Source organism: Psittacula echo (assembly GCF_963264785.1).
Source record: "Psittacula echo genome assembly, chromosome: 5".
Taxonomy (NCBI): domain Eukaryota; kingdom Metazoa; phylum Chordata; class Aves; order Psittaciformes; family Psittacidae; genus Psittacula; species Psittacula echo.
Genome location: NC_137739.1, coordinates 50,152,175 through 50,179,306, shown reverse-complemented (window position 1 = coordinate 50,179,306; position 27,132 = coordinate 50,152,175). Strand labels below are relative to the sequence as shown.

The 27,132-nt window shown below is 37.9% G+C and overlaps 1 protein-coding gene across 5 annotated transcripts in view; it reads left to right on the top strand.

Annotated features, from left to right (window-relative positions):
- Nucleotides 1–1,080: 1,080 nt before the first annotated feature.
- The window catches only part of SNX6 (sorting nexin 6), a 28,159-nt gene continuing 2,107 nt past the window's right edge, over nt 1,081–27,132 (top strand). Inside the window, exons 1-14 of one of the 5 annotated variants that reach the window (XM_080619328.1) lie at nt 1,081–1,136; nt 1,301–1,351; nt 6,998–7,102; nt 7,909–8,019; nt 9,642–9,763; nt 11,769–11,892; nt 12,903–12,998; nt 14,339–14,444; nt 16,919–16,994; nt 18,293–18,332; nt 19,493–19,579; nt 20,519–20,678; nt 21,746–21,831; nt 26,646–27,033. In XM_080619328.1, the coding sequence (XP_080475454.1) occupies nt 1,131–1,136; nt 1,301–1,351; nt 6,998–7,102; nt 7,909–8,019; nt 9,642–9,763; nt 11,769–11,892; nt 12,903–12,998; nt 14,339–14,444; nt 16,919–16,994; nt 18,293–18,332; nt 19,493–19,579; nt 20,519–20,678; nt 21,746–21,831; nt 26,646–26,741 (1,266 nt within the window). In that variant the 5' untranslated portion in view covers nt 1,081–1,130 and the 3' untranslated portion in view covers nt 26,742–27,033. Of the gene's footprint in view, nt 1,137–1,278; nt 1,352–6,997; nt 7,103–7,908; nt 8,020–8,725; nt 9,224–9,641; nt 9,764–11,768; nt 11,893–12,902; nt 12,999–14,338; nt 14,445–16,918; nt 16,995–18,292; nt 18,333–19,492; nt 19,580–20,518; nt 20,679–21,745; nt 21,832–26,645; nt 27,034–27,132 lie in introns of those variants that run through there. The other 4 variants (XM_080619329.1, XM_080619330.1, XM_080619332.1 and 1 more) reach the window with 4 other exon arrangements.

Sequence of the window (27,132 nt, the reverse complement as noted above, 5' to 3'; positions counted from 1 at the left end):
TTTCTCAAGGTGTAGTTTCCAGATCCCATATAAATCCATGGGCTACTGTGGCAGGCGGTGGTCCTGCTGTCCCACTAGTACTTGTACAACTATGGGCTTGGCTGGATTATGGACCTGACTGATGTAAACTAATCATTTGTTGCAGGATTAACGTGCAGCTGGAGTGATGCGCTTGCCTGTCTACTGTATGCCTGCGGGAGTGCGAGCTGTCCACACCTGCCGCCATCTCTCAGCAACGGCACACACTTACGTCAGTTTATGCTGATCATTAAACCTCACCCTGAGGCCATTTCTCGGCTCTGATTCACAGAAAAATGCTGTCCTGGGCTTGGACTCCCTGCCCTCCACGCTTATGTCCGGTTTAGTCTGCGGATGCTGGTGTTTTCCACTGTCATTAGACAAAGTGGCATTCAGTGGCTGTTTCTTAGCCTGAATGAAAGGCATCATCAGCCTTAGTCACGTAACAACCCATAGACCCAAGGCATATTATAAACCACTTAAATTTCTATCACTGTGTCATTGCAAAGTCCGTTTCACACACACGCTTGTAAAAATGCATGGGATGAAGCGCTGGTGCTGGGAAGCCCATCTCTCGCAGGGATGATTGATGGACAGAAAAGCAGGACAGCACGTAACCCATCGGTTATGCATACAGCTCAGGGATGGCAGCAGAGTTCTGCCTGTTATGCACGTTTTCAGGGATTCTGCACACTTGCTCTCGGTGTGCAAAGCAGTCGGGGTTTGTACACATGAACAAAGCCGCTCTCCGTTCTGCAACCGCACACGAGAAACATCCACCATCGAGCCGCAGACGCACTTTGAAGGCCAGGGTCTCGGTGGCCACCGACCAGCCCCAGGACCGCCGCTGCTGCGGCTGATCCAAAGATAAAACCGGGGCGGCAGTCGCCTCCTCCCCTTCTCCTCACGCCGCGGGAAGGGCCCGACTCCCGCCAGCGCTGCGGAGGCCCCGCCCTCCCCTCAGCAGCCGCCTACAGTCGGCGCAGGAAGGGGAGCGCCGCTCCCTCGCGAGAGGTGCAGCTCTCCGCAGCCCCGCCCCGCCCCGCCTCGCCGCCGGGCCGCGGGCGGGCTGTCGGGGGAGGGCCGGCGGGCGCGCAGCGCGGCGGGCAGCCATGATGGTGGGTCTCGGGGCGGCCGCGGTGCCGGGGCGGGGCGGGCTCGGGCGGCCGGGTCGCTAACCTGTGCGCTTTGTCTCTCCCCCCCCCCGCCCCCGTCCCGCTGCTGGCCGTGCCCCTCCGCGTCCCCCCGGCCCGCTCCGCCTCCTCCTCCTCTTCGCCCCCAGCAGGAAGGCTCGGACGACGGCCCAGATTTCCTCTCGGAGGAGGACCGAGGTGTAAGTGCCGCGGGGAGGTGTTAGGGACCCCGGCGCCTGGGGGCTGGAGGGGAGGGAGGGCGGGTTGACCCCTTTCCCCGTCGCCCAGCCGCTGCTGCTCAGCCCGAGCCCACTGTTGGGTACCCGGAGGGAGGCGGGATGCCTGGCGGAGGCAGGCAGCCGCGGCGCGGGGTGTGTGTCTCCCGGGGTCTGCGGACGTGGAGATAGCACGGCCTTCCTCTGGGACTGGTGTCCGTGTGTCTCGCCGTGAATTTTTCATTGTTCTGTCACCCAAGTTTTGGAAGGGCAGTTCTTCGTGCTTCTGTGGGGCTAGCTTGGCAGGGGATGTTGTGACTGTGCTGGAGATTCACGTCCCCTCTCTGTGTCCTTCCCTGCTCTGATATGGGCCCTCTCCCTCCGCACACGCCCAGGTTGTCCAGTGCCCCTGACCAGGCTGACGAGCCCGGTGGAGAGCACCAGGTTCCATCTTTATTCGTGAGCCAGGGCCTGTGTGAAATAGCCCTGCCCTCTCTTCTCTCTTTAGGCCCTAGAGGCTCTCCCATAGATAACAATGGGACATTTACAGGCACACGCTGCATAATAAACTCTTTATTGGAAAGAAGTTTTGTCGCTGGGACAGGATGCCACGATTATGTTCCTTACTGAGAAAACCTTTTCTCTGCCCTGCTGTTTCTGGCCTTCATTTCTCTTCTAACTGCTGCATCCATCTTTCTTTAACTTGCCTGCCTTATTTAAGCAACAAATCAGCTTATCAGTATAACTTACTCAGACTGATTGCCCCTATTGGTTAGAATCTTAAGAAAGAATGACTGAGCAAGGTAGGAGAGCAGCTTCTGGGTTGCCTAGGCTGTTGGTGGTTATTAAAAGTGGCTGCATCTAGTACATAGCTAAAAATACAAAATCTGAAAAAACACTATGTTGGTATATCCTGTTGTCATGTATGCCATACTCAAGCATCAAATATAATGTTAATTATTAAGCATTTTTTGACTGTATATATGTGGCAGGAATTCAGTGCGTTTTATGTTCAGCTTATGGCCAGAAATTAAAAAGGAATTCAAGTATTGTGTTAGGCCAGTTCAGGCCACTGTAGAGCTTTTGTCTTTAATTATACACCTACTTAGTAAGAATACTGGATGAAAAAGAGAGAAAGTGGAAATTGTTGTCCTTTGAGCATCTTCGGAACAAGGACGGAAGAACTTGTTATTTATGGAGTGGTATTTTGCCTAGGTTATCCCCCGTGTATAGGAACAAACACTGAAGTGCACAGTTAGGTTGTCTTTTTACCTGAAGGTGCAGGTAGAACATAACAATGCAGATCTGGTCCTGCGTGAAACATGTTTGTTTGTTTGGTGGGTTGTTAGTTTTCCCTCTAAGGCTATAGGTAGTCAGAGTTCACAAGGTACTTTGAAAGCCTTAGGAAATCTCTTAGCAGTCTTGTTTGTGCTGTTGGACAACTTACATCATCTCAGTTGGCCAAGTGCAGCTCTTCATTTTCCTTCCCCTCCCCCATCTTCATCCAGCACTGAGGAATTAAATGAGAACAGTGTCTTCCTCCTTTTGCTAATTTTTTTTTTATGTTGCTTATTTTCAGTCACTGGAGTTTTAATTTTCTCACTGCTGTGTAGATCCCTGGGGTTAAAACACAGTGTATTTGCATGATTTTGATACAGAAAATCTAATCAAAAGCAATACTGTCAATCTGTTAATGAATGGAGTTGCTGTGCTTTAATCTTCAAAATGGTAACTTTTTCTTAGCAGTAGTAAAAATAAGCAACTCCTCATAAAGTGTTTCCCTCATTCTGATTTGTTGCCTTTCTCTGTTTGCAACTGAAAAAGGAACAGGTCGCGCCTTTATTTGGAGGCATGGATGGCAAGTTCTGGTTAAAGTAACTGAGCTTTTCATTTTGAGAAAAAGTATTCTTTCCTCTCTAGAATTCAGATATTGCTATGATTGCTAATTCTTCAGAATCATTTTGGTCAGCTACAGTTGTGTTAAGTTTAATGTGGGGCAGTGGGATAGGAAGTGGCCTGGAAATTATGCTGATGCCACATAGAACAGTAATTCTCAAACAATTGTATGATACCATATGGAGCCTTTTCTGGAGAATTGTCAGAGCACTGAGAATCATCTTTGAGGAAATGGCAGTGGGTGGTCTATAGAAGGAACTTACTATAAATGCTCTGCATAAAATGAACTTGCTGGAGTTGCTTTTCTGAATCTCACTTAGGAAGATACGATTGAGTTCGCTTGGAGTAACTCTTTTCCTATTGGGGTTTTTTATGCTCTCTCTACTGTAAACAATATATGCTTTGAAAGGTAGTATAGTGTTGCTCTACTGGTATTGTCCTGTGTATTTTATGTAGATGTAAACTTAAGCCGACTTGGCTAATGCTCTTGTCCAGTCATTCAGGGAAAACGAGCTACCCCTTAGAACAGGTCTGCTAGGAACTTAATGCTGTGAAGACACTGTAATCTCCTGTTGTAAAAGTATTGTTTCCTTGCCTTGTGTATTTATCTGCCTATAAAGAACCCACTGAAGGAAGAGTCCTTTTTCTCTTAACAGTTTTGAAAGAACTTAGAGTACAGAAGTTACTGTTGTTAATGGATGACATTACCTAGGAATGTAGGGTTTGATTGTTTCCCTTGTCTCTACCAGCTTCCTTCCATTACCATTTAAAGTATAATTGATGCTTGAGCAAGAGCTAAATCCTCTTCCTGCATTGCGTTCTTTTAGTACTCTAACATTGCTTAGCCCTTGGCTTCTGGTGTTTTCAAGACTCTGAATAAAACTGGATATTTCTTGGTATTGCATAGGAAAGTGTAAAGCACCTAAATTAAGTTAACTTTTGTTTTGCAAGTTGTTCAGCATGGGTGTACAGTATATATCTAAGCATAAAATTACTGTGTGTTGTTGTATGTATTAGGTTGGGAGGGAGGGGCAAGATACAAAGGGACTGTATCCCACCTCCATTTTTTCCTGAATTTAAGGTAATTCCATTTCAGTTTTCATCCAGATCAGATTTTTCATCCAAATCAGGTTTTGTAGCCTTTTTTTTTTTTTTTCATTTTCTATTCTTTGTGACTAGAAAACCATGGTAGTGGTTTTCTTGTGGAAGTAGTGATGAAGAGATTGCTTAAGTTTGTTGTGGGATGATGTTGTTTGTGTATTTAATTGCCGGTAATACAATGTGAACCATTGTGTCACATGAATACATATAAAGTCTTTCAACTTTCTGATTGTCTTTGACACCTTTCGTAAATGCTTCATTACCACTGCAGATGAAAGGGTTCCCTGTTGGCAGTCAGGCTACACAGCATAATTTAATATATGATTAAACTCTTCAAAACTGTTACGAACTTAACTAGTATGAATCAAACAAATAGTCCTTTACAGTTGTATGTCATGAGTGAAGTTGTCATGTTTTGGTTCTAATTTTCTCTAAGCATGTTGTTTCTGGAGTTGTGAATAGTGCATATGGCCAGGGTGCACTGCGCTAGAGACTGCATACACACTAGTGACAAACTCGAACAGCTGTTACACTGAAACTTAGAGTTTTGTGTTGCACCACTTTTAAAAAAAGGTGGGAAAAAAAAGCATTTGAGTAGAAACTTTTGTGACCTGTGAAAGACTAGAAAATCCTTTTGGATAAGCCAGATTATTTGCTGAGATTGTTTGGTTAATGTATCCTGGGGGACCGGTGAAAAAAACAAACAGTATCTCAGACAGTGTGGCTACTAAAAACTTTTCTGCAAGCCGAAAAATGTGGTGTCATGACATAAGGCAGACATTGGTATGTCAGATTATATTTTTCTTTCCTAGATTAGATGGTAAGCACATTGGAAACTCAGTAGGAGCTAGGAGATTCTGTGTCTGAGAAGTGATCTGCAATGGATCGTTGCATGATAATATGCCTTTGTGTGAGGCTGTGACCCCCTAAACCTTGGAAGAACAAAACAAAAAGCGATGCCTGAATCACGTGTCTGAATATGTTACTGTGCAGTGGTTTTAATGATTTCCAACTTTGTAGTAAGGAAAAGCTATAACTATTTCTGTAATAGCTATTGAACGGTTATATTTTGCTAGCTTAGCAGAATATGCTAGACTGTATGATTTTGGTTTTACTTTAATACATTAATTCTAAAATATGCTAGTCTGGTTGCTGCTACATAAGCATTGAGGTTAACAAGAAAACTAGAATGGGTGCTGACCACTGTGATTTAAGATAAGGATTAAGATAACTGGTGGAAAACAAGATGTGGCAGTTGATGCTTCTCTCCTAGTGCTGTTCAGTGCCTTGCAGACTTACCTTCTAAATCTGCTTGTTTGTAACCTTTGTACTCTCTGTTGCTGATACTTAAAGGATTTTTGTACTTGAGTATGGACTTCAAAATGCAGTCCTGAGAATGCTTGCAAGGAAAAAGTCTTTATCCTTGTGTGTCGAAGTATTTTTATGCCGTAGAACGTAATGTAGAATTTCTAGAAAAAATGCAGCACAGAATAAAATGCAGGGTCTCAGTAAGGAGTAGGCCTCATGAGCATAGCATTGATACTTTTTTTTTTTGACACTGATTGGAGAAGATTTCAGAGTTAGCCTTACTACTTATAACAATATTCTGAATGTCTGTTGATCATGATGATGAAATTGTCATGGGACAAACTGCTCTAAAACAGTGAGGGTGCAAAGGTGAGGGGACTCAAATTCCTGGTTGGGGTCTAGATGAGGTTAGTTTCACCAAATACTGTTGAAGCCTTTGTCCAGTTACTGCCAAACATTGCAGTGTTCAGTCATCTTCAAATTTTTTTGTATTTGACCATTGTCTCTCTCGGTTTTTGTTTGTTTTTTTTCCCCCCCCCCACAATGTGAATTTGGAATTATTTTGTGAGACAGTTCAGGTTTCATGTCTTGTGGGAAAAAAAAGTATGTATTCCTTGTACTTTTGCCGTCACTCATGCTGGTTTTGAAGAGATTGAAATCTTAGTTTTAGTTGTTTGTGTGTTGGGGTGTTTTTTCTGTGTGTGGTGGTTTTGGTGGGTTTTCAGTTTTTGTTTCCCCCAGAGAAATATTTCCAGAGAGATTTAGGTCTGTGAAGTTCAGGATATTTTTGTCTTTTTTTTTTTTTAAGCTTTTTCAGTGTGTCATGGGAAATGTTAAACAAAAGAATAGTGTTAAGACATTGTGAGTAAACCATGTCTTTAGTAGCTCTTGCTTCTTTGGAATATAGGACCACTTTTCTCCCATAATTACCTTTACAAGTACATTTATTTACAGCAGGTTGTCAGTTTGGGAGAGTAGGGGGAATGAAGAGAGAAATAAATAAAAACGCCTTCTGAACTTGCTGCTGTCTGTAAGTATACTTTGACCATATCATTACTAGCAAGTTAATGATACACAGAAATAAAAATAGTGTACTAACAAGGAGTATGGTAAAGGAGATTGCTTGTATTGTCATGTGTGCCATAAGGAGAACTGCTGGATTTCTTTTTCTGCTGGAAACCATCTTTTAATGTTGATTTTTTTTGTAATCTTCAGTCTTTTATGGATGTTCAGCATTGCAGGATCATAGTTTTTCTCAAGGGAAGAATATGGGAAATATAATTAACTTTTTTTTAAATTAAGCTAAATAGATTTTTATTTGTTTAGCTTAGAGCAATAAATGTAGATCTCCAGACTGATGCTGCTCTGCAAGTGGATATCTCAGATGCACTCAGTGAGAGGGACAAAGTGAAATTCACTGTCCATACAAAGGTAAAAGCTTGAGTTTGTACACTGAACAACTTCTTAGTTATATAGAAGAGAAAGTTTCTTTAAACTATGTATTGAAACAAATGTAACACAATCCAGAGGAAGTGAAAAGCTAGCTTTATGTCATGTTTAAGAGATTGTGTAGCTGCAGTGCTAAAGTTGGCTAAAATTTAAGGAGTTAAAAAACTCTTTAGAAAAAAATGACATTCCAGTTTTTGTATTGTTAGGTTGTCATGCCATTCCCATGCTTATAAATTGGCCTGATTGCAGGTAGAATCTTTAATATATCTCAGTATACTTCAGTGTAGTTTTTTTTAGTTTTTTTTTTTTTTTTTTTTTTAGATTAGCTGTGATTTCAGATATTAAAATGTATTTCATAATGGAGTTACATTCAAGACTAATTTTTAATTACTGCTTGTTTATGGCTTTTCTTTTCTTTCTTAGATTTGAATGCTTATTGATTGCAGAATCACAAAATAGTTGAATAAAATTTCTGGAGATCATTTAGTCTCCTCCCTCCCTCCCACCACTAAATTGGGTGAACCAAAGCTCAGAACTTGTCCATTTGGGTTATGAATATCTCTGAGGGTGGAGACTCTATAACCTCTTTGGGCAGCTCATTCCAATTGACTGCTGCACTAATAAAGATGGGAGTAATTACTGTTGTATGAACTTTGATTTTGGTCAAATCAATACTTGGATGATTGGATTATTTTTATTTTTACAGGGATATTCTGTTGTTCCTTTAGGGTGCTTTTCCTGTAGTAATGGAAAACTTTTCATTATTCTTCTTCCTTTTTCCTCTCTAGAGTTCCTTACCAAATTTCAAACAAAATGAATTTTCTGTTGTCCGGCAACATGAAGAGTTTATTTGGCTTCATGATTCTTTTGTTGAAAATGAGGACTATGCTGGCTATATTGTAAGTATTACAGTTCTTTTGGTTTATGTGCACTGTTTTCTGTGGGCTGTATCTAAAGTACTTGTGGCTACTTTTAAATGCAATGGAAATGGCAGATGTTCGTTCCTTCTAAAATCAGATCAGATGCTCTAATACTTCATTTTATGCAGTTACACAAAATAAATGGTTGGAGCAAGGTTGGAGGAATGTTAATGTAGTTGTCATACTTTCTTGCCCTTCTCTCCAAAGGACCGAGTAGTTTAATCTGTATCCAAGTACATCTTCAGTCCACCATGCTAAAATTGTGGGAGATAGGTGAACTGTATAACTCGGTGGTATTGTTTTTACAAGCTAACGTTTAACCTAGTTGCAAGTTTCATGTTGCCTTTGTTTTAGCTGGAATGGCAGAGTACAGTGACTGACTCTAGTAATTACACTTTTCCAGTTTTCATGATGAAGATCAGAATCATTTTACCATAAATCAGTTGAAGGGAAAAAAAAAAAAAAGGCAATGCACATATCATCTAGAACTACAGAGAACCTTAATACACAACTGAACAATTCATGTTTTGAAGTTTATTTCAGGCCTCCAGGGAGCAGAGATCCCAAAATAGTCACCTTACAATGCTACCTATTAAAATTGAGCGCTGCTGTTCATACTTTAATTACAAATAATATTTTTTGTCATCTTTATGTGAAAGTTAGGTATTAATTTTGTTTTGGGGAGAGTGTGTGTACTGATTCACAAGGTAAACATATTTCTAATTGACATGGGGGTACATTATGATGAATATAATCTGTGATGTGTCATACCATTCTTGAGCTAGTCTTTTTTTAGTCAGAAAAACTATTTGAAGTGACTAGACCTTCAGTGCGGCAATAACTAGTTTCAGACAATTGACTACATTGATGCCAGATTTTTCTTTTTTTTTGTAACGCATTAATGTAATGGACAAATACTGGTGGCATAAAATTTAAGCATAGCTTAACTTTGTTCTGTGTCCCTTTTCTTATGGCAATTGAGGATTAGTTTGAATGAAGTGTTTTCTTTTTCAATCTTAATATACTGTATTACAAGATTAACCTAGAGACTTTTTTACTGTGTGCTTTGTTATTTCAACAGATGTATCTTTAATGTCAACTGTGCTGCAAGAAAGAACTAGTGCCTGCAAACAATATGGAATGGGTTTTTTGGTTTAAAGTTTTGGGGGGTTATAAATGGATGGTATGAAAACAGTTGTGAATTTATTTTTATTTTTTGCTTTAAATAAGAAATATTCTTACCAAATAAGCTAAACCAAAACCAACTAAAAAATAATGATTTCAAGTTTTAGTTCGTTGTCATGGGAAAGCTAGGTATCTAGATATTATTTAGTTTCTCTATTAAACCATTGAAGCCATGAATACATTAATAAAGTATTAACTAATACTTTCGTAATCTTCAAGAGCACTTGGCCAAAATTGGTATAGTAATGCAGTATGTCTAACTCATGAATGAGGCACTTTATCCATGAATGCTGTAATGAGTGATGAAAGAGAGCACCATATACTAAAAAGCTGCAGGCAGTCCACAGTTCCTGTACTGAATGGGTGTTGTTTGGCTGAGAAGAAGAGCAATTAAAAGAAAATTGATTGAATTCCAGATTCCACCAGCACCACCCAGGCCTGACTTTGATGCCTCAAGGGAGAAATTGCAGAAACTTGGAGAAGGAGAAGGATCGATGACTAAAGAAGAATTCACCAAGATGAAACAAGAACTGGAGGCGTATGTAAACTTGATTACTACTTTATTCTTTCTTTTTTCCTGTATCTCTCAACTTTTAATGCTGTTTGCTATTTCATGTTTCTGATCTCACTATAATGGTTCTCTGACTTATAGGCTTGAGAATCCAGTTGCTACATAACCAGGGTTATCTTAGTGATCATGATCAGAGCCATTAGGAAAAATGTAGAAATTTAATGGAAGATCTGAAGCAGGAAAAAAAAAATCAGGCTGTTCTTGAGCATTCTTTTATAAGAAAAAGACTAGTTAGATCCCTTTCTTCATAGAATATCTGCAAAGGGAGGAGGTAACCTCTATCTTAGTTCTGGTGTTCCACAGTTTATAAGCAGAGTGAGACTTTAAGGTTTATACATGCAGTGACTGAACTAGGGAGTTTTGGATGTGGTTAGTACTGTAAATATGGATGCCAACTTTCTATTCCCCAAGAAATACGAAGATTACTGGAAAATACTACTTTTTTTTTTTTTTCTTCTGGCACTCCCTTTTTAATTTATTTATCTTTTTTTTTCCTCTTGCACAAGGAGAGTGTACTTCCTGAAAATAGTATTTTCCTTTACTGTGAATTTAATGTGTATTGAAATACCAGCTCTAAGGCTTTTTGTTTCATTCTGAGTTACACAGTGAAGTTTCTCCTTGCTTCATCCACTTTCCTTATCATGCATTCACTTCTTTGATCTTTTTCCTGTCATTGGTTTCAGTTTTCAAGTGTATATTTACACTGCTTCTAGACTACTGCTATCACGAGCTCTGAATTGGCAAGAAAAGTACATAGAACTCTTAGAACTGCTGCTTTCTCTCCAAACTCCAGCTGCTGTGAGCAAATGTCTTAAAAAGCTCTGTTACTAGTGTTATGTACACAACATAATTTATAGCAGAGTAGATATACACTTCATATGCAGAAAACTGGAAATTAGCAAAACACTATAGATTTTAAAGAATCTGTGGTTTTCCAGCGGCCCTGATCATGATTCTCTTGTGGTCTGGTTAGGGGTTGGATAACACAGAAAACTTTGGGTTTCTTCTACTGCCACCTCCATCCTCTGCATCCTCCTTTTTTGTCTTCACTGAATGACTACTACTCTCACTGAGATCAAACATCTCCCAACACTGGCCCTGCTGGTTTGCTGGTATGTAAATCTTAACCTCCTTGCACATAGTGGAAGCAAAAGTGTTAATTATCATTTCACCGTTTGACCTCAGAATGGGGAAAGAAGCCCCTTCCTCATTTCTAGACAGGTTCTATCTTTTTGAATTTCCAAAGCAAAATGAATTCTAGCAAACTTGTATTGATAAGAAAGCCTTACCATTAAATTATAAAATGCTTTAATCTTGAGTTGGCTCAACTGAGCAGCTGTGTGATTGTCATGATTAAATGTGATTTTTATTTTTATTTATTTTTTTTTGGTTGTACCTGCCAAATGCAGCACTTAATTTTGCTTTTAGAACCACTATGAAGCAAGACATCCATGTAAGCTTTGTCCCCAAAGGCTAGGTGCTTTAACATGGAATGAAAGACTTCCATCTAAACAGCCAACAAAACTACAAGAACATTTAAATAAGTAAGGAGGGTGCAAATAGGCAAGGGGATGGAGATGGGGAGGAAGGAATTTGCACATCAGCTATATTGTGCCTAGCGACTGTAATCTGTATCTCAGTTTTTTTGTTTTTGGGAAGTTGGGAAAAGGACGATCAAATGAGGTTACACTTTCAGCAAACGTATGTTAGCTAGCCCTAAAAATTAGAATGCATTTGTTGCTCCTTCATTAAAAGCCTCTCTGTAATGTGTTCAGGCTTCAGATTTCCCACTAGTATTAACATTGTACTATTTATTTATGCGTATATCAAATACTGGAGTGATAACCTCTACTACATCAGCTTATAATTTTGTAGCCTTACTGAGGATCCTTTAAAGATGCTCACTAGGCTTACCTCAAGCTTAATCGCTTCATGTTAAATTCTTATGTCTTGTTTTGTTTCTTGTTTTCAGTGAGTATTTGGCAATATTCAAGAAGACAGTTGCAATGCATGAAGTATTTTTGTGTCGTGTGGCAGCACATCCTATTTTGAGAAAGGATTTAAATTTCCATGTATTCTTGGAATATAATCAGGATGTGAGTATTGAAAACTGAATTGCTGGGAAGAGAAATCAAGATGTACTTTTATGGTAGGATGGAAAATTGATTAAGAGGGCTTTATCTCCTGGAGCAAATGGCATCAACTTCTTCATTCCAGACATACTTGTATCATAAAAGGTAGAAATTCATTTAGGCTGTATGAGTTCGTTTTCCTGTGCCCTGGGGAACCAAATGCACTATGTGCTCTAGCCTCAGCTTCAAAAATACTAATGATAATCCAGTATGTTTTGGGTTGTTTGTTTGTTTGTTTTTGTGGGGTTGCTAACAAAACTAGAGATGATTTCTAATGGAATGTTCTGATAAGTAGAGCCTTTTTGTTAATAATGTAGGTGAAAATTTGTTCAATTTTTTTTTTTCCTAGATATTGGGCTACTGCAGGTATCTGCATGTTACATACTGAATTGCTATCTAATTTTTGAGTCAATGGAGACTTACTGGATTCATGATGACTGGTGTCAGAGATTGCTCATATTCTGCAAACAGTTCTTAGTTGCTTTTTAAAATTGCAGAAATTGGCATTAAATGTTGAAGAAATTATTGGAAAGATTGCTCAACTGAATACATGCATAACTTCAAAATATGTTACAGAGGATCCTCTTGTTTCTCAATGTAGAAATGCTTACTGGTTCAGGAACTCAGTTTACTTAAATTGGGCAAATTTAGATAGACAGGAAGAGTCTGAGACTGAAGCCAACATCTTCAGTGCACTGAGGAGTAAATGCTTTCATAGAAAGTCAAAGATCTGCCATTTGATAAATACTGTATTATTGATAACTGAAATGTACATCTTGTACGTTGGTATTGTTTGTAGGTGCTAGAATGTTGCTGGGTTTTATGTTGTTTTTTGTTGTTGTGGGTTGTTTGGGGGGGTTCTGGTGGGTTTGTTGGTGTTAATGCAGAGTGTAAGACTATCTGTTTATTTTTTTTTTAAAGCTTCTGTTGCCTTCAGAAAATGATCCAATTTGATAAATGAATTTGTTTTTCAGTTGAGTGTTCGTGGGAAAAATAAGAAAGAGAAACTCGAAGACTTCTTTAAAAATATGGTTAAATCAGCAGATGGTGTCATTGTTTCAGGAGTAAAGGTGATTACTGCTTAATTTGTCAAGATTTAAAATATATTAACTTTGTTGTCCCCCTTTTTTAATGAAGCAGAATTTTACATAGCTACATGAAAGCTATTTTTCTAGCAATATCTAACTTAATTCTTGAGAGGCAGAGCATGGAGAGGAACCTGCAGCCCTGGATGCAAGATAACTGAGAATTATCTGAGGGCTTTTAGTACTCTTTCCCCTGGTTTATGAAATTAAGCAATTTTTAAATCCATATCAAATTGATAATCTGGGTTTTTTTTTGTTCTGGCCTGTCTTTTTATATGGCTGGAAAGCTTTCCCAAGTGCTGCAGCTCGGAAGTTACTAAAACAAGTGTACATTTTACCAGCCATGTAACATCCTTCTACTGTTTCAAAACTAAGAGCAGTGATAAAGGTGATACTGTTTTTCCCAATAGATACAAGAATGTAACTGAGACAAAAAAAAAAAAGGCTGAAAAAGAATTTTTATGAAAATTCCATTTCATTTTGACTTTTCCAAAAGTGGAAAGATTGGTTTTGTAACAGTCATAAATTCTGCAGAAGATTATTTTGATCTTCTTTCTTCCTAGTGCTAACTTTCAATTTACAAGCCAATTAGAGGAGCTGAAGTTCCTAGTTGTAAAATCTTGAGTTTTAGAACTGCTGGATAGTTTCTGTAGCTGTGAATTATGACTTTGAGGAAAATATAAAGCCCGAATAATCAGGGGTTTTCATAAGCACATTGTTCAAAGCCCATGTTGTAGGCTCATGGTAATGAGCATCTGTGCTATTTTAGAGGTTTTTAAAAATAAGTATAAACTAAGTATCTCCAATTGTAATACAGAAAATATTAAATTTTACCTCTATTACCAACTTGAAAGAAATCTGTTACCAAGCTCAGTGTTCCTGAGCTTAGGAGTTTGTATTTTCTCTGCTGTGACTTCAGCATCTGTGCAACTGGGTGTCTCTCTTTCCCTGTCCCACTTCCCCCACTGCCCCCATTTTTCTAGGTAGGTGTCCTTTTATTAAGTACGTGACATTTTTTGTGGTTTTCTGTCATGAAAGTGGTAGTTAGCGGTTAAACTGTTTCCTTCACTTCAGGTTTAGCTATTTAGACCTTTAAGACAATTGGTATTAACTCTTATTGAGTTCTTCTTAAATTCTTAAGAAAACTTCAGATCATAACAAAATAAATGAAGAAGAAATCCGTTTACATAAATGGCGTTTCAAACAGTAAAAATAGATTGCATTTCATGTCACAGCAACAACAATATATGCAAATTTACTCTGCAGTTGCTCTGTACAGAGTGAGTGGAATCCTGTTTTTTTTAAGTTGTTCTTGTTTTTTGTAGGATGTGGATGACTTCTTTGAACATGAAAGAACATTCCTTGTAGAATATCACAACAGAGTCAAAGATGCCTCTGCCAAATCTGATAAAATGACAAGATCACATAAAAGTGAGTTCTTTCTCCAGGGTGAAAATAACGCTGGCTAAAATGTACAGAAGTGGTTCATGAGGAGTAGTAATTTTTAGGTTTTGGTTTGCATGTAAAAAGTGAATTAATTTCTCCAAATTTAGTCTTCAGAAAGTCTAAAGAAGTTTAATCTGACTTTCAAAGTTTAGCCTTTGTTGTAATAGACTAGATGAAGTAAGAACAGCCTGATGCAGCACTGAAGATATCTTAATGCTTCATGTGGAGAGAAACACACTTTCAGTAATAATATTTTTTCAAAGTCTGATTCTTAGTCTTATATGTGGAGGTCTGCAATATAGCAGTATGTGTGATTTTACTCCAGTGCAGTTGCTCTTAACTGGATGAGCTTGCATTCATCAGAGCACAGTTTCTTGCCACACTAAACATTGCATTACCTTGCTGAGCAACAAATTCCTATTTGGGCTATTAGTTCTAGACCCGGGAAGTCAGGTTTCCATTTTTCAGCTTTTTAGAATGGAGACGGGAATGTGTGCATGCAGTAGCTTGATTTGCAGGACCCCTTTTCTTACTGAGGCAAGATTTTCCGCTTAGCTTCCTGAGCTGAGTGCTAGCTATTGTGATTTCTGGAAGCTCAAGATAGTCCTCCAAAGTGCAGTGCATTTATTTGCAAAAATGGAAAGTCTTTGTTTTAGGATTACTGTGTTTGGTTTAGGATTACGGTGGTTTGAGAAGCTTGGAAAGAAGATGACCTTTATTGCCCCTGACTTTGAGCTTTTAGCGTCAATAAATCAGAATTGAACAACTACTAGATTCCATCTACTTTCTTGAAAGTTGTGTCTGATTCATAGTTTCCGTCTTTGCTATCTGTGGTAACACAGTTCACACAAAACCAGGCCACAAACCTTTAGTGAATTTTCATTGGTAAGGGCTCTAAATGGATATTGAATGAGACATTAAACCAAGAATTTACAGAGCTCTTCAAATGTTTCTCTTGCTGTTGTATGAAGAATGAGTCTTATGTAGTTTTAATGTTTATGTTAGGAGATGGAGAGAGTCATTTATGGCTTAATGAATTACTAAGGAACCCTGTGCCTTCATTTAGTTCCCACCCAGTGTGGCTTCTGGTGTATTGTTTGCTTTCTTGAAATGAAAACTGAAAACTGAACTTCATTTGTGGTAGGTAGGTGCCAGACTTCAGGTAGTGAGAGGGTGTTTCACATTGGTTGTAGAACCAGGAAAATGGTTAGAAATCAGGTTGTAGAGGATGTGATGGGAAAGGATTGATCAAACCTGTGACAAAGCTGCACTGGTTTTCAAGCTCAGATCACCTAGGATGTTTACTGGTAACTTCTATCAAGCTGCAAATGGAGAGAAATGGCCCCTTTAGAAATTCTGGCTAGTGGAGTACAGCAATGACTGGGAAACCTGTTTTGGAAATGGGCAACCTGTAGTAAAAATGTAGTAAAAAAAAAACCCATGTAAGTATGGATAACTTATTGACAGAGAGCTGCAGGGCTTGCCAATACTAGCTTCCTATTTCCAGCAGAAAATCTACTTTTACATTTAAATGGGAGGAATAAAAAGGGAGATTAATGGCTTCCTAATACCATTCTGCACTGTAACCAACTTCACTGATTCCCTTGGGATCTATGGAGTAATGAATTGGGAGGCAGGAGACCCACTCAATCTGTTAAAACAAGGTTGCGTTATCTAAAAAAAACCGTAATTCTGCTTGAAGGCATATAAACTTCAAAAATAACAAGCCAATGTATTTTCCTGTTCATTGCTTGGATCTGTTAGCATTTTCATCATCCACTGAGTTTATACTAAGAGCTTTTCAAAAAAGCCATCTGTGCAAAGATCTTATGTTTATGATTACTGTATAGTAATACCTCACTAGTCAAGTTATGCATCCTTCTTTATGAACCCTGCTTCTAATTTCATTGTTTAAAATGCTTTAACAATAATGTTATTTCAAACAGTGATCACTTTTTCATGAGGTAAGGGTTTCCTGGAAATGAGGTATGCACTAGAAAGTGTTGTGCATGTAGCACTGTATTGTGGTAGTTAGGAGTCCGTATTCACTTTACTGCTCTCAAGCACACAGACTTTACTCTTCATTATTGTTGGACAGTGATTATTTTTTTAATAGCTTTAGACTTCAGATTCAGATTTAAATTCAGACTTTAGCCATTGAGTTTGTACATCTTCCACCAAAATAAAACCTAAGTTGCACATAAATTCACCCAGCAGCTTCTAATTGTATTAAATACTCCCAAATAAATTACAGACTTCACGATTTGATGGGAGCTCTGTGTTTGTTGTGTGAAGTTATTCTTCATAATAAATGACATGATTGGAATTTTACTTCTGTTCTTGTGTTGTAGCATGTTCCTTTTAGGAAAACATCTCTGCCTGAAGAAAGAGAGCAACTTCAAAATTTTCAGACAGAGGAGGAATGAAATAGTAAAACTAGTGCTTATTTGTTTTTCTAGATGTGGCTGATGACTATAATAGAATTGGTTCTTCATTATATGCATTAGGAACGCAGGACTCCACAGATATATGCAAGTAAGATATTGTTAATAACTTACGGGGGAATTTGCTAAGTAGCAGTCTTAAATGGTGGCCTGCTGGGATCAGTAGTTCTCTTGTTATGAGAAAACCGGAACTTACTATGGTTATATCACATGAAGAGACTTTCTTCTCTAGTATTTATTTTCTGTAAAGGCTGCTTTAGTATTTTTGCTTTGCTCTTTGTCCGGAAAAAAAATGGTGTTTTTTGCAGTTTGTAGAAAATAACACAGATGAGATGGAAAAGTTCTCATAGAATAAGAAAAAAGCCCCAACTCACCAGATTTTTTTTTCCTAAGCGTTTTAAGTGCTTTGACATGTGCAGCAAGAACAGGTCTTGGGCTGAGTACGCTGACTTTTGTGGGTATTTCCTGCATCAACATCTTGAAAAGTAGTTTTGCTGTTTTGGCAACTTTACTGCAACTTTCTTGGAAAAGAAAGGGATCTACGGAGATCACTAGAGCTCTGAAAATAGAAGAGGGTCTCTATGTACAGATGTTTGTCCTTTTATCTCTCAGTGGTTTACCTGAGTATGAACTTTGATGTATCTGAAAGTAAAACTTGGTTAACTAGCTTAAAGATGCTGATGCTTGTGAATGTATACTCTTAGAAGAGTCAGTGTGATGACAGATAGGAGATTGGTATGAAAGGTAACTAACTTATTTTCAGTAATTTACCTGAAGTACCATGATACAGTTCCAGATCTGGTGATAGCTTACATACCAATTACTTTGATGGTAGTACTGAGATTTGATGGGGTCTGTTAGGAATTGTGTCTGACTTGTATCGAAACAGTATGATTTGACTGTAATTGAGTCTGCTGTCACACTGAACTCTTGTATTGTCTCCTGTGATAATGATGTGCCACATTGTTGCTCAGCCTCCCTGAATTCCAAGTCGGGTGTGTGTCATGTTTACTGCGAGCAGAAAAGCACATTCAAATCTAAGTGAAGGACACTTGATAATAACGTAGGACCATTAACCAGTGTGGTGGTGGTGGTTGGGGTTTCATTTACGAAAGCATAAAGAATCCCTGAGGAGCTGTGCAATTATTCTTTGGTAAAAAACATCCATCCCTTATGCTTTTTGTCCCTTATCTTTTCTTAAGTTGTACAATTCCCAGATGTTTGAAGCGCTACAATTTGGATCCATTATGTTCTCTGAGTTCTGTGAATTACAGTTCTGAGCAGTGCCTTTACAGACTTTATTGCCAGATACAGATTATATTTCGAATTCTAGAAAGTAATTAGACTGTTCAAATTAATGTTGTAATATAAGCTGTTTCCTTTGTGCAGGTTTTTTCTGAAGGTATCAGAGTTATTTGACAAAACAAGGGTATGTACTATGAAACCTTTTTAGATACATTCTTTGTGTACGTCCTGCAAGTGGTAGGACATCTTGTGTCAACTAGACGTTAATATGTGGATGTCTTATGGATGCTTCTATATGAAGCATTTAAGCAGTGTGTGGTAGGGAGTGAAAAAGCATAAGATTTCAGTTATACATTTTGTAAGATGATTGATCTTTAGGACTCTTCAGACTACTACACATTTCTAAGCAGTCTTCCTGTTTTCTATGTAATACACTAGTAAAGCTGCTGTTCCTTTGAAATGTTTCAATACTTGTTAATGGGTTATCACAGAACTTGCTATGGAAGAAAAAAAAATCAGGAATATAATCCTTAATCAAAAAAAATGGTAGTCATGCTGCTTTTTTTTTCTGGAGCCAAGATCTGTTTCTGCAGTTCTTTGACTCAAAGATACTATTGTTGATGCTCCTAACTAGATTTTCAAATATCTTATTTATTTTGCCTTATTTGTTTGGCTTAGTAGAGCGGGAGATGTGTGCCATGTATCAGGAAGACTTTCAAATAAAAAATGTGTGCATTTCCTAAACACAAGCAATTGTACCTATATAAGTACATACTTTAAAGAAAATGAAGTTAACAGAATTATTTGCTTTGACCTAAAATGTTGCCTTTTTGATTAAAAATATACTTGCAGATTCTGTTTCTAAATTCATAGAAATGTGTTCAAATACAAGCAAATAAATGGTCCAAGAGACCAATGAACTTAATACACACAGTTACACAACCAGTCTGCAAAGGTGCCTTAAAAATTTGTTTTCCTTTGATCTCAAAAACATCACAACTTCTTGTGCAACTCTTTATACTAGGTATGTTTTTGTTTCTCTGCTGTCTTTCTAGTATTTGATACATACAGTTGAAATTTGGAAGAAAGTGTTCGTTAACATAGAAAGGTAGTTGTCAGTTACTGCTCGAATGGTTGTTTTTTGTTTACATTTTAATACAAAATCTTAATACTGCCTCTCATGATGCATTTTTTAAGTATTCTGTCACAAATGCATCATCTTGATTTTTGAAAAAGACAATCTGTCATGTATTATTGTATATTCTATGTTTATTTACATCATACAAGTGAATACCCAAGGTCTGGATGTTTTTAAATTGATGCTTTTACTTACTGTTTTTCCAGAAAATAGAGGCCCGGGTATCTGCTGATGAGGACCTTAAACTTTCTGATCTTCTGAAATACTACCTAAGGGAATCTCAAGCTGCTAAGGTGAATTTATGGGCATTTGTTCAGTGCAGTAGTATTTATTTAAAAACAAGAAAGGGGGAGGGGGTAGAGATAAGGGATCATCTTGAGAAATACACAGTATGTAGGTTAAAATGCTGCCACCTGTAGCCTGCAGTTTATCCCTCAAGTGTAAAACTTGGATCTGCGTTGTATATAAGGAGTAACAATGCATTTGCTGACTGTGGGACCGTTTGGAATTAGCTTGGAACTGTGTGGTCCACTTATCAATGCCAAATTGTGCAGTATAATTAAAAACAGTGGAAGAGCTGTTGGTGAATTTTTCATGTGTTTGCTGCTTGTAGACTGTAAGCAATATTTTCTTTTTTTTTTTTTAATATTAGAAGTGGATGTTCCAGATGACCTGCAAGTGCTGATACAAAAACACATGGGCCAAATTTGATATTCTGTACCTACAGAAAATTTCATTCTTAATGCTATTTGATGTAAGGTAATTAAGTAATATGACAGAATTAGGAAGCATTTGACAGAAAATGTGTGTAGTTGGAAGATCACAGCAATAACTGTTGGACAAAAAATGCTACTACTATTTCTTGGGCCCTGTGTGTATTTCAAATACATAATCTAAATGTAGTTGGTTTTTAATCTAAGAAGCTGTGAAATTTCCCATGATTGCCCTTTCATAGGCTTTTTGTAGTATCATCTAAGCCATCTGTTGTTAGCCTTTGTCAGACAAGATGTAGACCAAACAATATTAATGTTGCATGTCTCATTCAGTATGGACATTGCTGTGGCTTGCAGGATAAAATAATGTGAATGCAGATAATTCAGTAGGAACTGAAATACAGCAAGGAAGACTAAATCTGATGTTTTCATATATATATATGTATATTCAGTATGTACTAAAATCCTTGGGTAGATTCTTGTAAACTCCATATAACCTTTATGTGATTTTTTTTGTAGGATCTCTTATATAGAAGATCTAGGTCACTAGTGGATTATGAAAATGCTAATAAGGCATTGGATAAAGCAAGGGCAAAAAATAAAGATGTACTGCAAGCTGAAACTACTCAGCAAATATGCTGTCAGAAATTTGAGAAAATTTCTGAATCTGCAAAACAAGGTACTTGGTGGCCTTTGATTGTATGTTACTACTTGAAAAGTAACAGATTTTAGAATATGATTAGTGAGAATAGATTTTTGTTCTATGTCCTAAGCAGAGCTATTATCTTTCAGTCAGTATTTACTTATTTTAGGAAGTTGAAATAATATTTTCCTTTGGCTCCTCACAGCTCCATTAGGCAGAGCAAAGTCTAGGTGAAGATTATTTATTAACCACTTTTTTTTTTTTTTTTTTTAGTATTTATGCATGGGATAGGATACAAAATGGTAATTGCTAGCAGTAATGGCAAACCTCATCTTTAAACGTATCGTTGAAATTCCCCTTTTGGTTTTATGCATTCTACTGTGAAGGCAGAAGTCTGTCACAGAGATGATACTACATACATGATAAAATGCTACTACATGATAAAAAAGGGAGAGACGTGAAATGGGATTTTGCTGAAGTTGCAGATTTATAGTGGCTCTAGAGAAAAGGAACCTTATTTACGTGTTGCCCTTTTCCTGAGAACTTAATTCTTTTTTTTTTTTTTTTTAGGCTGAAATTGTTTTGAATTAGTAGTCATCTAGCTCATTATTTGTGGCAGATTTGTTAAAGGCTTAAACACCACGCTCTTCTTTTTTTATCATTTAAGAGTTGTTTGACCCTGTAAATCTGACTAATGATTCCTATAAATGAGACAGTGGAGAATGAGTGATCCTGTTAGCCACAAAAGTATATGCATAAAGCATATGTGCTAATTTTAGTTTAGTGTCTTCCCTAAAGACTTTTACATAAAGCCTTGGAAGAACAATGCATGTGGAATGAGAGAAGTAAATGTTTAAAAGCACCTACATTGCAGTCTTCTTTCAAAAGAGCTTTGTGTTCACAAAAGGTTAGCTGGAGATGAGGAACTGCAATGATAATTTGCTTTCATCCAACAGTATAGCAATATCTTTAGCCTGGAATGTGCTTGGTTTTTTTCCCTGTTGCCTTCTCTGACCCTTTACCTATCCATCCCGAAGAAAGTCTGTTAGCAGTTCAGGGCAGTAGCATAATACTGCTAATTAATACATTTTTATTTTCTACAGAACTGATAGACTTTAAGACAAGAAGAGTTGCTGCATTCAGAAAAAATCTGGTGGAACTAGCAGAACTGGAATTAAAGCATGCTAAGGTAATTGTGATCCTTTTTGACCAGTATTTAAATTGATTTTAAATATTATATGCTTGAATAACCAAAATGGTTACATTTATTGTGTGATATGTACTTCACTTTCGGGAAGGGGAATTCAAAGGTAGGCACCATCCAGAAAGGTGAACTTTCTTCAATAAGGGGGGCAGTGGGGAAGTACATAGGTGAAATATCTCTGAGGGACTGGTGTGCTTGAGGTGCCTTTGGAAAACTCATCTCCTTGAAGACAGTTTTGGCTTCAGTTTTATGTTTCTCTAGCTGTTTTGATACTTCTAGAGACAAAGTTTGAATACGTGCCTGTTTTTAAAACCCCATCTTTCCCATTTTACTGTGAGATAAGAAGTGGTTTCTCCTGTTATCCAGGTGTTGGGGACTTGGTGTATAGGATAGGCTAACTATTAAGTATGAGATCACACAGGAAATATCTGAAGTCAGATCAATGTTACTCTGGTTTTTGAGCCTTTTTGCCCTTAAACTATAAAATGCTAACAAAAGAGGAATGTTGCAGATAGCCTTTTCAGTAAAATAAATTTTTGCAGGAAAAAGCCTAAGGGGCATGTACTGTCCTTGAATTTCACAATATATTTGATTCTTCTAATCCATATGAAATTATTGGTTTTGGTTAAATGGGGTTAACTGCTCTGGTTTCACGGGCAGGTGCAACAGTCTGTTACTTTGACAGTCCTATACCAGGAGGCGGCTTTCTTTTAAAAGGAAATTCTTTAGCGATTCTCATTATTATCACAAATCTGAAAGTGTGTTGACTACCAGGCTTTGAATTAACTCAGAATATATCTGTTGAAAGGACTAGGTAAGAGTGTATAGTGTTGCTGAGTTAATTTGTTACTGCTTCACACTTCTTTCAGCAGTGTTGGCAGTGTTCATTCTGCCAAACCCATTGTTTGTAAAATTAATGCACTATAAAAAGGGTTCTTTTGGGGACATTTTTTTATCTTTGTAAGTATAAGTTCAGCTTGATGGGATATTTTGCTGGTAATCAGTAAGGTTTGGAATACTCTAAACCCTTTTCATCTGAGAAAGGAATAATGTGCTATATCAGAAATTCAGCTATATTTCCCCTAGAGTTTTAAAACGTCTCATAATACTTGGCACTGTTCAGCCTTCCTATGTCTCTGTGTGTAACAGTTGCCTTTAGCCAGCCCTGAGTCTTCCAGAAATCCCCGTGTCTGGTCACGAATGTGCCAGTTACGTGTTTTAGTGAAATTAATAGTCCTAACAGTCATACTTGCAACAGTTTTTATTGATTTGCTGTATCATGCTTTAATAAGGGAATGAATCCACACCACTTATGTCTTACTTCAGTTACTGACTCCTCATCGTCTCTTGTAACTGACCCTTGCTGAAGTCCCCATGTGCCCTCAAGTAGAATGTTTTAACAATGTCTCTATCTTCTAAATTATACTTAAAGAATCATTGTATTAACTTTCTGTACAAGTCAAAATCGTGTAGCAATATTCTCTTGAATTTTGACAGCCAATAACTGTGGAAGGCAGAGGGAAAATGATTAATTTCTGTAGCTTTCAACTTCCTTGATACATGCTTCCTGATGTCCTTAATTTACCTGGAAAAGCTTGAATTTTTTTTTAGCCATTCTTCATTTGTCACCACAGTCCATGTTTAAGATGGAGGTCTTTAGATAGTCTGTTCTGTTTCAGTCTGTGACTTACCTTTGTCTTAGTAAATTTACTAACAAGGAGTATATAAGGCTATATTAGAAGTTTTGAACTGTAGTCCTGGTTTTGAAGGTGAACTTTTTCTTTTTACTGAGCCTTTTCACCTACTTTGTTATGGAGCACTGTAAGATTCACTAGACAGTTTTGAATATTTAAAGCTTTACAATATAAAAGGCCATTTGGACTAAAAGTGACGCTTTTTGAAATATTAACAAATGTTGAATGAAAAGATATTTTGTTTCTCACTAAGTTTGAAAGTTCTGTGTTTTCCAAGCCTGTGTTTCATATTTATTCAAGGCAAGCTACTACAGGTGGATCACTTTGGTTGCTGTGCTTTTGTTTCTACAGATTCTGAGTTGGATTATTACAGAATTTAAAAGTGCAATAGATCATATTTTTCGATTTTATATAGTGGGAAATTTTATTATTAACACTGTAACCAGCGTATTTGAGCACAGTCTTATGGATGGGATTTTATTAGTCAGTACAGAGTATTGAAGGATAAAAAGGTTTGATGGAGACTTTCTGAGGTAGTTCCATGAAAGAAACAAAGAAGATATGAAATGACTCCTGGGTTATTTTAAGGTAGCATTGTACCCTGATGTATGAAGTGTTAGGGGAATATGAACGTTTCTCCTTGTCCCAGAGAGGACGTTTTTATGTTTGTTGTTGCAGTGCAAATCATGAACAGTGCTCCCACTGAAAAGAAGCCAAGTGACCCTAGTTTTGGCTGGGCTAAGCTGGGGTGTTTGTAGACACCCGATTCCTCTTGCAGTAGAGTCAAAAGAGGGCTGGTAGAAGCAGAAAGAAAGCTGCTTTTTCATGTAGGTAATAAATTAAGGCAGTCAAATTAAAAGCTCCCTGGTTTTAAGGTTCTGGACAAAAGACTTTGCTTGATGCTGTGGCAGTCTCTGTGTTCATGCTTTTGCAGCTACAGGAGGCAGGTGAAGTTTTAGCAACCCCAGACTGGAAAGTGCTTGTCTTGTCAACGGCATGTGAAACACAGCACTCCCAGGCTTTGCAGCCTTATCTGTTACTCAGGTTGTAAGTGCGCTTCTCAGCAAAAATTCTAACTGGTGAGAAGGGGCTGGGGGCAACAGATAACACTGCTGCAGGTTTTCACTGCAAGTCTTCTATTGTGGGGTTTTGTTGTTGTTTTTTTGCTGGAACAAGTACCTCCAGACTAGATGTCATGCAAAGGCATCTGTCTCTGAAACAGTCTAGCTTCTGGACTTGGATTTGCCTGGCACAGAAAGCATGGAGGTGAAATCTGATGCAGCAGTGGGTGCTTGAACTCACCTGAGAGGCTGTCTTTGGGAAGAACTCAAGTCACAATGAAGGCTGCTACATGACTTACTGTTAAAAGTTATTTGCTCTGTGCAGAAAGAACACAAATCCCAAAACAGAGATAGCTGCACCAAAAAAGTCAGAATGGCCAAAGTATTGGCAGAAGGTTCAGAGGCACAGCTTGCATTTCCTGAGCTGTGTCTGGCCGTATGGCTGGAGAAGACTGGAAGGTGATAGGGAAATCAAGCTGTTAGAAAATCAAGGACACTGTATATCCAAATACTAAGCACACTTTCTCTGCCCAGTTATGTTTATAACACTTCCTTATAAAATACTTGCTAATATCTTCTTGTCCTTTCCTGATTGCAGCTCCAGCCTTTTGAAAAAGCTAAAAATTAGACTGTGGGTTGACATTGCTTTAAGTTGATGCAAGTGCAGACTGCTGCCAGGAAGGATGATGATGATGCATAACTCTGTTCCTTTCACTTATGCTGGCACTATTATGTGTGCAGCTGTGTAGTAAGATGAAGCTAAAAGTTGCTCTGTTTTTTTCTGAGCTTTACTTTCAGTCTTGTTTTCACAGCATGCCTTGTGTCAGAACACACAGTTTTGACTGGAAGGGTCTGGGACTAAAAGACAGCTGCCGCCTTAGCAGCGGCATGTACCCTAGATTTACTTAAAATAGCTGTCAGACTGCAGCTTCAGGTTCTGCTTGGTCTCTGACCTATACTAAACAGATCGATGTTTCTTTTTCTATGGCTGTTCTGTCTGATTATCCCCCTAGGTAGTGTTTAGCTTCTGTTTTGCTAGCTCTGTGTTTCTTTGTGGCTTCATGCAGCTGTAGTTAATGTAAGACATGATTAAGTGTTTTGATATTTAGTGCAAAAGCTGCATTTAAACCTATTCAGTATTTTAAATGATTGGATTTTGTGGAATTCCTGTGTTGGACTTCATGTTCAAGAAAGGAGGTTTGATAGTTGGTGAAACTACTAAGGCTATAATCATATACTTAAAGCATTTGTAGCCATGGCTATACTTTTAGAATCTTTTGACATATGAATTGTAACTGAGTAAAATAGCCACTTCCCTCAAATAAAAAAATCTCTTTCCACAAATATTAGTATATATGCTCTTGCCTTTGTGAGGTTTTTTTGGAAAAAGAATTAGTTGTGCTATACTTGCAACAGATGTCTGTTTGGAACTAACAGAAGAATAGAGTAAGCAAAATCCAATGCTAAGGGATTTGGTTATATGCTTTGTCAGTAATTCTTTCTTTCTAGAAAAGAATGTTTCCATCACAATGGTTTTGCCAGTAACTGTAATATCTAGACCTTAGGAGACTTGAGTTGACAAGAAAGGCTTTTCTGAGTCTGAATTTGTAGGACTTTCTCGAGCTATGTGATGTAAGTCAAGTATATCAGATTTTGCAGCCAGAAAGAGTAATGGCTTACAGCCTCTATTTTCCTTGATTTATTTTAATTTAAATAAGGTTGTTCTTGTGAACTTTGTACATTTGATCTAATGAAAATGAATGATGTGCCTGTTTGGAAAATTTCAGTAGACTGGCTGGCTGAGTCTAGAAACGACTGATGTGTAAAGGATGTCCTGGTACCATCTTTTCTTTAGGGTGCTACATAGTGGCCTGTGAATTGCAAATATACTTCCTGCTGCTGCTGAGCTATAAAGAGATGGCCAAAACTGTCATGCTTTTGTTATAGGTAACTTGTGTGTAGTCCACAGGTGTACTTCAGACTGAAGTATTTCATTTGAAGACTGAAGACTTCAGACTAAAGTATTCCTTTTTATTCATTACAGCCAATAATCAGCTTCAGTAACAGAGGCCTTAGATTTATGCATCCTCTACACAACAAAGATGAGCCACCAAGTCCCCATGCATTTCACATACATTGAACTTGTTCATCTCGCAGAAGCTGTTGAAGCCATAACTGAAACTGATGTCTTCTGGATAAGACCAAAAAGGATTCAGTAGGCACAACTTCTGCTTTGAAGCCTTTAATTTAGTTAATTGCTTAATCTGGATTATAGGAACCTTAATGGGGAATTGAATTACTATTTCTTACCTTTCGGGCTGAGGGACAAGTGTCCTTGACTACCACAGGTCATTTGGAATGCTTTCAACTGAAAAAGTAAGAATGACAAATTCTTTAGTACTTGCGTAGACTGTTTATCAAGGCCTTGCAAATCACAGCTACTGATACTGTTTAATGACATGCTTTTGTCTGTTTGAAGTTTTGGATACAAAGACTTTTTAGAAGGAAGCCATTTCTCCTGTGTACATAAC